The sequence below is a fragment of the Balearica regulorum genome, chromosome 1 (assembly GCF_011004875.1).
Source record: "Balearica regulorum gibbericeps isolate bBalReg1 chromosome 1, bBalReg1.pri, whole genome shotgun sequence".
In the NCBI taxonomy this organism is placed as follows: Eukaryota; Metazoa; Chordata; class Aves; order Gruiformes; family Gruidae; genus Balearica; species Balearica regulorum.
This window is the reverse complement of record NC_046184.1, coordinates 39,587,827-39,599,560: the sequence shown is the minus strand read 5'-3', so window position 1 is coordinate 39,599,560 and position 11,734 is coordinate 39,587,827. Positions and strand designations below refer to the sequence as shown.

At 41.7% G+C, this 11,734-nt stretch overlaps 1 protein-coding gene across 4 annotated transcripts in view; it reads left to right on the top strand.

Moving 5' to 3' along the window:
• The first annotated feature begins 452 nt into the window (after positions 1 to 452).
• The window catches only part of CPM (carboxypeptidase M), a 36,537-nt gene continuing 25,255 nt past the window's right edge, over positions 453 to 11,734 (top strand). Inside the window, exons 1-2 of one of the 4 annotated variants that reach the window (XM_075746397.1) lie at positions 453 to 485; positions 753 to 903. In XM_075746397.1, the coding sequence (XP_075602512.1) occupies positions 850 to 903 (54 nt within the window). In that variant the 5' untranslated portion in view covers positions 453 to 485; positions 753 to 849. Of the gene's footprint in view, positions 559 to 718; positions 904 to 11,734 lie in introns of those variants that run through there. The other 3 variants (XM_075746386.1, XM_075746372.1, XM_075746380.1) reach the window with 3 other exon arrangements.

The window sequence follows — 11,734 nt, the reverse complement described above, 5'->3', positions numbered from 1 at the left end:
AACATGAACTTTTGCTCTTCGCCCCCCCCCCCCTTTTTTTTTTTCCCGCCAGACACCCCTCACCCCCTCTGGGAAGAAAAATGAGGCAAAACCAGCAGGGACTCGCCAAAACGTGGCCGCGCTGTTTCCTCAGTACACCCCGCAGCAGCAGGGCCAGCCAGCGGGACCGCGACGACACGAAGTTGGCCGTATGCTTGAGCCTTTTCCCTTCTCTCAACCTACCACGGACATGCGAAGGAGGAGGGTTGGTTTCCCCCTCGAGGGGGTACCAGGACACCAGGGAAGGCTGCGCTGCCCACCGCCCTGACAGGAGCCGCGTCGTGCACAGGTGAGAGCGGTTGGCGAGGCGGGAAGGAGGGAGGGGAGAAGGGGAGGGCTGTATGTGCCGTCCCCGTTCCCCCCCTCCTCTGCCCCTTGGGCGGGCCGGGGGGACCTGAGTGGATGAAGCCCGCGTCAGTCAGGGACAGGGCGAGGCCGGCTACGGGGTATGGCGGCCCCCGCCCGCAGTTGGGGCTTCAGTTGTGGAAAAGCGGTGGCACCATGCGGGTGGCCGCTGGGGTAGGAGCGGTGGTTGCTGGTGGAGGGGGAAGGCACCTGCTCCCTGTGAGGGGAGATGGGCTGAGGCGGGGAAGGCTTCTTCCGCGGGTTTGCCGCTGCCCCGGCTCTGCCCCCGCCGTTCGGCGGGGGCAGAGCCGGGGCAGCGGCAAACCCTCCTGTCCCCGCGGCTGTTTGGTTCATCTATTTCTTCCTAGGACGTGGTGGGCATCCTCTGCCTGGTTTCTGTGGCGGTCGCGCTGGATTTCAAGTACCACCACACCGAGGAGCTGGAGGCATACCTGAAATCGGTTCATGCCGCGTACCCCTCCCTCACACACTTGCACAGCATCGGGCGTTCGGTGGAAGGTAAGGGGAGAGGGGACACACGACACGGACGTGAAGGTTTTCTGTTTTATTTAAATTGGGACACGAGTGGGTAAAGGTGGCTGTGGTGGCGTTTCGTGCGCGCTTGCTGGCGGCGGGGCTGCTCTAATCGTAAGTGCCGGGTGCCTTTGCTTAAATCTCTGTGAAGTTTCCTCTTGCTTAAGCGTGAATAACAAACTCTGATGACACGTATGATGCTTCAGCTAGGGTAGAAGTTCTCCCAACGCCTTTTTTTTTTTTTTTTTTTTTTTTGAGAATTGGAAACCTCCTGCGTGGCAATTTCAGAAAGACGGCTGTCTTTAAAGAGCTTAAAAATGCGTGTTACCCCGTTTGCTAAGTGCCCGTTCTAGGTGGGGCTGTAATAGGAGTGTGTGTTTTCTGACTTGTGGCTGTGTTAAAAATATCTTCTCTTTTGGCTTTACCTATTATTCCAGTAAATCTGGACTGACTAGAAAAAGAATTTCAAATTCCATACTGATACAAGGTCTTGTGCTTTAAATGAAGAATAGGATTTCAGTCTCAAACCCTGCAGGAAAATATATGGAAATCAATAATCACCTTTCAGGCCTTATATAGATATTTGAATTTATGTCTCTGGTACTTTCTTATCATAAATTTGGAGGGGGGGGGAAGGAACTCTTTCATTTGTTTAAAGAGATTAGAAAGTTTAGTGTTTATTAGCATATAAATACTTTACATCTGTCTAGTTTTAAGAAAAAAAACCTTAAGTAGATTTCAACTCAGAAAATTAAATTGCTTTAAGAGGTATAAAACTAGCTAGAGAAGTTCATTCTTTAGAAACATCATCTGTTCCTCTAATGCCATTTCATACCACTGGAAGGAGACAGTTGTAGCATCTATTATCAAATCTATGCTTGTGTTTAAAAAAAGAAATAAAAATTGCATCCTTCTGTGTAGATAATCACGAGGAATACTAGTACTTTCTTTTCATACTTCCATCCTTGTGTTACCATGTATGTCTTCAAATTTTTTAAATATACTTGTATTTGTCTAGAACTAATGTCATAGTTGAAAAGAGGGTTCTGTTTCAGTGAGGTATCAAACAGCTGTCATGTTGCTATGGATATGTCATCTTGTCTCTGTGCATATCTGTGCTCATTTTTTTAGAAGGTGTCATTGTGGGAATACTCAAAGTAGACAAGGAATCTTAAAGTCATTTAAACTGTGGTGTTCTTGGTTTCATCAACAGCAGAATTGTATTGGATTATGTTACTCATACATGCAAGAGAAGGCTAGTCCCTTTAAATGCAGTTCCCTCCAGTACAAACTACCGATTATCCATAGCCTCATTTTTCTACCTTGGGGGGACTTGGCTAACATTTTAATAATAGGACTAAATTCTGACTTTTCTGGCAGGAACCTTGCTGGCTCATCTTTGTGCAGATAGGATAAAACCTTTCATCCAACCCGAGAGATTGAAATTTTGGCTTTTACATATCTAGACATCTGAAAGTTGATTATGTGAAGTGTTTAACTTGTCTGAGTTCCATCAGAGTTTCCATGAAAACTGGAAATACATTATCTCTTGATTGTGATTGAGCAATGCACTGAAACTTCATTTAGATTTTCGTATATTGCCGCCTTTGCCAAACTGTGTGAGAAAAGAAAATTGTGTGGGCTCTCCCTTGTTCTGCAGCTACACATCGTGATTTACAAAAAAGTGATCACTTAGGCTTTTTGCGTGTCCTGCGTGCCTGCAGTATTCCTCTGAATGGAATAGGTGGGCAGTGGAAACTTTCTCAGTGCCATATAAAGCAGATTTGCAGAGAAAAGTGTTCAGTGCTTCTCTATTCTTTTCTTTTTTTCTAAATGTTAAGAGATTTCTATCTCTGTTAAGAAATGTGCCTTTAGAGCCCTCTGAAATATGGTGGGGGTGATACTGAATTAGGGTCTCACTTTTTTACTTATACTAAAAGAAAGTTTTGTGACAACAGTGGTTATATAATTTTGGTTAAAATGATGTTTCAATTTTGGTCTACAGGCTAAATTTCTATTCCTCAGTTAAGCTGACACAAACAAGAATGTGTGTATGCACGTGTGCTTACTTGTATGGGTTTATTAGTGTTGTCCCACTACCAATTAGCTAAACCATGATAGCAAAATATGTTTATTGATGTTGAGAAACAGAAATTAATTTAACTATTATAAAACCGAGATCAATGTGATGTAGTAAGTTTTCTATTAAGCTGTTGACATTCCTGATGTGGAAATTCTTGATAATGACTACAAAATCCTATGAATCAAAGTGGTGGTTATAAAGTCACTAGACATAATTTTACTGTTATCATGAATGACTATTGTTCTGATGTTATTCTTTAATCTAGGTTTTACTCTATCTAATAATCTACTATTACATTCTGCCATCTAGATTTAGATTATGAAGGATATGAAGCAAAGGCTTTACTGTTGGTTGGCGTGTGTAGACCCAGAGCTCTGTGAGAGTATAGAACCCCCTCATAGAAACCCAAATATGGATGTGGAGGGTGATAGTGACCTGTGTATTACCACTTCAGAAAGTGATTGCATGTAGTTCGTTAGCAGAAATATCTAAACACTCTTCATGTTGGAAGCCTTACATGTTCCACACAGATCATAAAGTAATTTAGGTGTGGAGGCCACCTCCAGATGTTTGAGCTCCAGATCTCAACAGTTTGAGTTCCTGTTCAAAGCAGGGCTAACTTGAAAGTTAGATTATGATACTCAGGGCCCTCTCCACCCAAGTTCTGGCATATCTGCAAGGGTGGAGATTCTACAGGGTCTCTGGGTACCTGATCCAGTGCTTGACTACCTTTTTATTGTGGAAATGTGTTTTCTTGTATCCAGTTAGAATTTCCCTCGCTGCGAGTTGTTAACTGCCCTTTTGCTGTGCACCTCTAAGAAGGGTCTGGGTCTGTCTTCTCCAGAATGTCCCATTAGGTAGTAGAAGGTTGTAGCTGTATCATCTTCCAGGCTAAACAAACCGACCTGCCTCTGCCTCTCCTCAGATGTAGCCTGATCATCTCAGTGGCCCTCTGCTGGACTTCCTCCAGTGTGATGATGTCTCTTGCGCTAGGGAACCCATAGCTGAACATGGCACTCCAGATGTAGTTTTACTAATGTGGAGTGGAGGGAATACCTATTTCCCTCAAGCTGCTGGCTTATGTTGTTCTAACGCAGCCCAGCATACAGGTTGCCTTTTCTGCTGCAGGAGCACACTACTGACTCAGGTTTATCTTGTCCACCTGGACACTGCTCCCAGACCCTGCAGCCCCTAGCCAGTCTGCAGCCTGTACAAACATGGGGTTATCTTCTTGGGTTGATAATCCCAATCTAAGGTTCTTCCATTCTGGATTCACGACTTTGCATTTGCCTTTGTCAAAGTTCATGAGTTTTCTCTTGAGAAATTCCTTCAGCTTGTCAAGGCCCATCTGAATGGTAGCCTTGGCCCTGATGATGTTACTCAGTATCAGCTTCAGTATTGACCCTTGAGGAATGCTGCTAATAATTTGCTGTCACTTGAACCACCAACTGCTCAGTCTAGCTAGCTTCTGACTTTACTGTAGTCTACTTCTCTAATCCACGTGCTCCCAGTTTGTTTACAAAGATACTGTGAGGGTGACAGAGCACTGGAACAGCTGCTGAGGGAGGTTGTGGAGTCTCCATCTTTGGAGATATTAAAAAGCCATCTGGACACAGTCCTGGACAACTGGTGGCCATGCTTGAGCAGGTGGTTGGACCAGGTGACCTCCAGAGGTCCCTTCCAACTGATTCTGTGATTCTGTTGAAAGCCTTGCTAAGATCAAGACTAAGGAGAGTGCTTTCCTTTCTCCCACTAAGCATAAAAGATTTCTCCCACTAAGCATAAAAGATTTCTGCATAAAAGATAAGCAGTCAAGTATGATTTATCATGGATGAATTCGAGGCAAGATATACAAAGTGTGTTTTTGATGTATGTAGACTATAACAGCAATGTACACAACAGAACCAGTACCAAGAGCCTCACTGGAAAACAAACTAAAAGATGCCCAATCTGTGTTGTGGTTGTTTACATTGCCATATGGAAACTCACTGCCCCTCTGTCAGATTCCTGGGAACACCTCTGCTAGATTACTGGGAAGAATGTGTTCTAGACTGGCAATGGCCTGTTCGGTCTCCAGGTCTGTACATTTGGAAGCTATGATATTTAATTATGCATCTCATCTGCTTAGCTATTATCCTTAAATGAGGTGAGAAGGGAGCTTAAAAAGATGTAGCCCATTGGCTAACAGAACTGAGTGTTACCTGTTTGGCCTAATTTAGTAGGTAATCTCAAATACCTCAAGATTTGTAGGTGATTTGTATGTTTGAGACGCCTGATATGATCTTACAAGCAGGTAGGCAGACATGTATGATGACCCAGAAAATACCTTGATTCTTTTATATTATTTCAGATGTGTGGTTGAATAAGCTCATAAAAGATCTTTGACAGGAGCTCTGTTTTCTAATACTTACAATATCCAACCTCAATACAATATGTATCCTCTATAATAATAGAGGAGGCTGCAGAGCTGCATCAGTCTGGAGAATGGGACCTGGTGTAATCATATTAACCTGTCCAGCCTAATGCTACCCCAGTGAAAAACAGTCTGACTCTTCAGCAAGCAAATCCTACAGTGTGCATTAGCGAAAACAAAATATTTGATGTATGTGTATGATCTGTGGCTTTTCATTGTTCAAGATACCGTGCTGTTACTCTTATTTGAAAAGAAAATTAGGGTGGTGGGAAGCAGACTTAAGGATTCTAATAGCTAGACCTGATGACCTTATTAGGAGAACAAAGGCAGGCAGCTTTGAAAGAGCTGAGTGGCTTTTGTAGTAGATCCATGCTATTTAAAAACTCTTTTCAGATGCACTCTGGATTCAGATAAAATGGTAGCGTGCCAGTTACAGCTTGGTTTAGATCTAGCTTTTCTGGAGGCCGGTCTGCATTTTTAGAATTCCAGTCAAATTGGAACAGTTGTAAACATCATCCTTAAGCCAGATCCTGCTCACTGAGCAAAAAGTTGTGTATGGTTGAAGTACCTCTGTCTTTATATGGTGAAGAGCGTTAAGGCTGACTTAATAGATTAACATCGCTCTGGCAGATTCTATCATTGGAGAGACAAAAAGCAAAATAAACCAGACCAGACTTTATTGTGGTTTCATTAGAAATTTTCCAAAATAGCTTCTTGCAAAAGAGCTGTCCTGAAAGCTTTTATAGGTGAGAACTATGTGGTTTAATAATCCTATTCTCCTGCTTACTATTCAATTGGTCTCTCTGTTGCCCTTGAACTGGCACATTCCATCCATTAATCTTAAGCACTTTTTTAACTTTCACTAGTCCACCAAAAAGAAATCTCACTTATTAGCATTCTGCTATCCCTGCTCTATAAACAGAGAGGCTGAAGCATGCAGGGGGTATGTGTGTTTGGTTTGGCTTTTAAAGTTCATGCAGGACTTGCGCATGGCTGTGTGCATAGAGGATACTACAGGGAAGGTGTACTTGGCAAGGCTCCCAGCAGGCCGCGTTTCTCGATGGCTCAGGCAAGGTGCCTGTTGGAGCTCATTATGTCTCCTGCCTGCATGCATGGTTTTCCCTCTTCAAAACCAGAAAGGAATGGTGCATGCCCAGGCTTCCATCTGACGAGCAGCTGTGACTTCAGCAAAAGGGCACACTAGGGATTAGGACTCTGGTTGTGCAGTAGGAAGTGTGTGCCTGCCTGGTAATAGGGTTAATAGGGAACCTAAGCAATTAACCTGTCCTTGACATAATTCTTCGCAAACATCGGTGGAACACGTGCCCAAGATATGCCAGGGATCAATTTAAATCGCCTGACTTTTCTGATACAGTGTGATACTTTTAGGCATTTACAAGTGGCTATTAAACAGAGGAGTGGTAACTTTAGGTTCATTGCACTCCAGTGAAAATATTTAATGATAAAAGTCAGGTATTGTACTTGTCTATATGTTGATAGTCTGTGTATGAAGCTGAAAAATTATGTCTACCTGGGGAAAAATAGGAACTTATTTTCAGATATTTCTTATGATACAGCATGGAAGGAACTCAGGTTACTACCATCAATAGTAAAATGCACTGTAAATTTTATTGAATTTACATTAGAAACACTTATATTCTGGATGTTTTTACTTTGTTTAAAGTACTAGAAAACAAGTTCTACTGCTGGAGAAAATGAAACTGAAATATGTATCCATAAAATGTTTGTACTGTACTGGAATTGTTCTTATCAGGTTAGCTTCAGGGATCCTGGCACTGTACAAAAATAGAATAAGAAGGTTATTTATAGCCCAGTGTACTTTGAGGTAAGTTTCTCAGTGTTACCCATTATTAAATGTTTGTACAAACTAAATGTGAGTACCAATGTATTTAATGAGAAAGAAGAAGAAAAAAGGTGATAAAGACTCTTCTTGTCTTGAAAATAAACACATTGTCTAGAAGAAAATCCACAGGGAATGTGATGTCTTTAAAAAGAATATTGCAATTAATTTTTCTGTGGTTACATGATGTGAAGTATGTTTCTGTAGAAGAGAATTACCTTCTGTTTGTTCCATTTGAATGACTGCTGCAGATGGCTTTCCTCCTCTCTCCAATCCTTGATAAAGTCTTCCTTTTCCTCCTCCTCATCTCTCACCTCACAAACTTCCTTAGTACTGTGAATTACAGGCTCATCGTGCAAGCATGGCGTGTGTAGATAATATAAGCATTGAGATTTTCAATGTTCATTTTTAGAAACAAGAATGAATGAGATGTTTCCCACTCTGAGGGCCTCATGTAAAGCACCATAAAGTCACTTGGCTCAAGTCCAGAGTTTCATTTAAAAATGGGCATTCTAAAACTTATCGTGACAGTTAAACTTTTACTCATTCTTGCCTATTTCTCTTCTGAATTTTTTTTTACCCTCTTACATGCCACTTGCTCTTTTTGGTCTCTTTCTTCATAACCATCTTTGTTCTGGTCTTTGTCAGTACTTGTGGCATATGAATGTATGTTAACAAGATTCTAGGTAGGTTTATATGTTCATTTTATTATTGAAAGGGTGTTTGGGTTCATGGATGGGCTTGATCTTAAAAGCCTTGTAAACTCTATTTGCAGCATATTATGTGAGTCACTGTGATGGGAAGGGGAAAAAAAAAAACAACAGAGGAGGAGGACCGACTCCTTCAGGGTTTATCTAGTCAGAGCTAAACCATGACTTTAAAAATAAGAAATATTCGCTTGTATTGTTAAAAATCTCCAGCTTCCAACTGAGCTTTGCTCTAAACCATGTGCATAAATAGAACTCACCATTACTGCATTAGCTTTAACTTTTAAGTCCGTTCGTCCTAACTGAAGCTAAAAAGTCTTTAAATGTTGAAACATAGCTTCGTATTTCATGTGACTGCATCCTCTAGCAATTTAGTTACCAGAATTAGTTTAAATGTCAAACTGCTGATAGATGTGGTATTCACTACTGTAGTGTGACACAGGTAGCGTGTGTGCTATCAGTCTTCTGATAGCCAAGTACGAAGATTTTGTCTAATGGTAACATGATTTAACATTGCTTTCCTGTCAGTATGGCTATGTTTATGCAAATAATCTATTAAAAGTACATAGCTTTGTCACTGTCAGATGTTTAAAAGATTGGTAAATTAAGATGTTACTCTTAGATGCAGTCGCTGACTCTGAGCATGTTCCTATTCTCTTGTAGTGACAGTAAAATAATTTGTGTAAATCTTCTCTTCTTTATGCTTGGTGCGAATAGGTCAATCATCTTTGTCTTGCCTTCTATGCTATCTCCTACACATAAAAATAATAACAAAAGTGTGTGTATGTATTTGTGTGTTTTACATTTTTATATATGTGCATGTGCACACACAAATGAAACTTAAATACAGTTCTTGCGGAAAATCTTGTGGAAGGTTTGTTCTGTGAAACATGCCATATCAGAGAGTTCTGTCCCAGCGTAAAAAAAATAAAATAAAAATTTCAAACTGTTTGAAGGGAACCTATCCTAGCAACATAGACCAAACACTTCTCATATAAAAACTATTATCTAGTACTGGAATCTTTATGTTGTAACTTTGAAATGGAAAGATCTGATCTATTTAGAAATAGTCCACTGTTCCTGTGAGCAGCATTTACTTAAAACCAGCATTGTGAGGAAAAAATCTCTGCTGTCCCACATCCTCTCTACCCCTTGCTTTGTAGTTGTCTAGTTGCAGCATATATTCGTCAAGCTTTTCTTCAGAGCAGTAAAGGTCCTAAGTCTAAAGCCATCCTGTTTTCCCATAGCAAGACTTTGCAGCTTTATGTTTGTTTAGAAGTAGACAGAATTGACAACTGGATACTAAATGTCCATTGAGTTTATTTAGCCCATGACTTTAGGCTCCATCTATTATGGTGGTCACTCAGGACAGGAGAGTCAGTCTGTTGCGTGGAGTTACTGGGCACCAAAAACAGGTCAGGTCGCTGCTGCACTTGTACTGCTTCCTGTAAGGCTTGTCCTCCATTGGTTCAGGTGGTTTCTACTATAGTAATTCCTATAATATGCAACTCAAATCATGGGTTACAACAATTTAAAGGTATTTCCATTACAGTCTCCACCCCTGGTCCCTTTGGACCAGACTATCAGGTTTAACATTGCAATAAGCTCCTCCCCTTGCCCCTGCTCCAGCTTGGACTTATCTACAGGCTGCAGTCCCTTAGGGGTGTACCTGCTCCAAGTGAAGCCTTATCTATGAGCCACAGTCTCTCCAGGTCTATACCTGCTGCAGCACAGACTTATCCGCAGCCACAGTTGCTTTGAGGTGTACCTTCTCCAGTGTGGACTTGTCCTTGGGCCACAATCCCTTCAGAGCTATAGCTGCTGCGGCAGACATAACCATGTCCACAGACTCTTTCTGATGTACCTGCTGTGGTGTGGACTTACTCATGGCCATAGGTGCTTCGGGGTGTCCTGCTCCCATGTGGACTCATCCACAGGTCACAGCCCCTTTGACTTGAGTTCACGCTGGAGTCCCAGCCTGTCCAGTACAGCAGCAATGCCCTGGCCATCTGCCAGCCCAGGTGCATCGCCGTTGCTGTTATCAAAATGTTCCCAGGCACAGCACAGTAAGATAATAAGCAGCACAGTGAGCAGTGAAAGCAAGAAGCAGCCAGTAACAAGCACTAGACTCTACTATACAGTATATCATGGGAAGCACAGGAACCTGCCAATTAATAGCTAAACAGCAATAACAGCTATAAATTCAGTCTAGCACATTCCAATCAAATCCGTTGAATACCTTGAACCCTTTGAGCCCCACATTAGGTGCCAAAAAGGACTGTTGTGATAGCCGCTTTCTCACTCCTCCCCCCAAGCTGATGTGGAGGAGAATAGAAAAAAAACCTTGTGGGTTGAGATAGACAGTTTAATAGGGTAACAAAGGTAGGTAATTATTTATATTTTTTTATATATATGTATAAAACCCCAAGTAATGCACAAATGCAATTGCTCATGCCCATGGGGGGGGAAAAACCCCCATGCCCAGTCTGTTTCTGAGCGGTGATCCTGCCTCCCAGTTCGCTTCCCCAGTTATATGTGGAGCATGATGTTCTATGGCAGGGAATATCCCTCTGGCCAGTCTGGGTCAGCTGTCCTGGCTGTGCTCTCCCAGCTTCTTGTGTCCTGGCAGGGCACAGTGAGAAGCTGGAAAGTCCTTGAAAGCTGTGTAAGCACTGCTCAGCAGTAACAAAAACGTGTCTATGTTATCAACACTGGTTTCAGCACAAGTCCGAAACATAGCCCCATACTAAGTATTATGAAGAAAATTAACTCTACCCCAGCCAAAACCAGCACAATATCGTAACTCATACCAGAGAAATTAGCAATGCTGGAGAGCTTGTGTAACATAGAATCAGCAATTGCAGCTGGTGGATGCAGTTTGATTCTTGTCTATTGCCATGTCTTTTAGCTGGTTGAGAAAGTAACTATGTAGAAGATGTTTTTGAAAAAAAAAATCAACAAAAAAAACCTCACACAAAACCTCAGAGCTTGAGACACTAAGAATGGTGCACAATGGACAAATTCCTGGGGTTTTTTTCCCCCCTCACTTCATGTAGGATTCTGCTTTTTAGAGCATAGTACATAAATTTTTAGCCATGTAAATAAGAGGTCTGATCTTGAAATGTGGCTTATGATTCTTTATATAGCTCATAACTATACTGACAATTTAATTTATGGTCTGCTGATTGCAAGGGGCAAATTAAACCTGTACTCTCACTTCAAGTTACTTTTTATGTGTAACTCAGTGTTGACTTACACTAGTCCTAAATAAGTATTCGCTTCCTCCGACTGCTGTTTTTCAAATACTGTAGAGTGGCACAGGAAGAGAAAGAGATTCTCCAATAAAGAAAAAAAGAGAAAACATAAGCATTAATCAAGAGATGGCCTTTAATTAAGGGTCTTCTACCACTAGATTAGGTCTATTAGCCTGTCACAGCCTATATTTGCTGGTCTTTGGGTCGTGCTACAGGGCTTGTATTTCCCTAGGAACGGGGAAAATTGGGTGAATAATGATGTTAATGATCAGTGATGCAGGTTGAATTGCCCTTTCAGCACAATGTTGTTAACTTTTAAACAAATTCTAGTCATAGACTTACTTAAAAAGAATAAAACTGTTATCCTATGCCTGTGTTTTACCCAGATGGTCAATCTGTCTGTATGTTCCTCTTACTTGAGGAGAGCACAGTAACACATCCCTCCTACCCCACTTCAGGGCATGGGGCTTTTCAGTAGAAAAGTGTTTCTAATAGCTT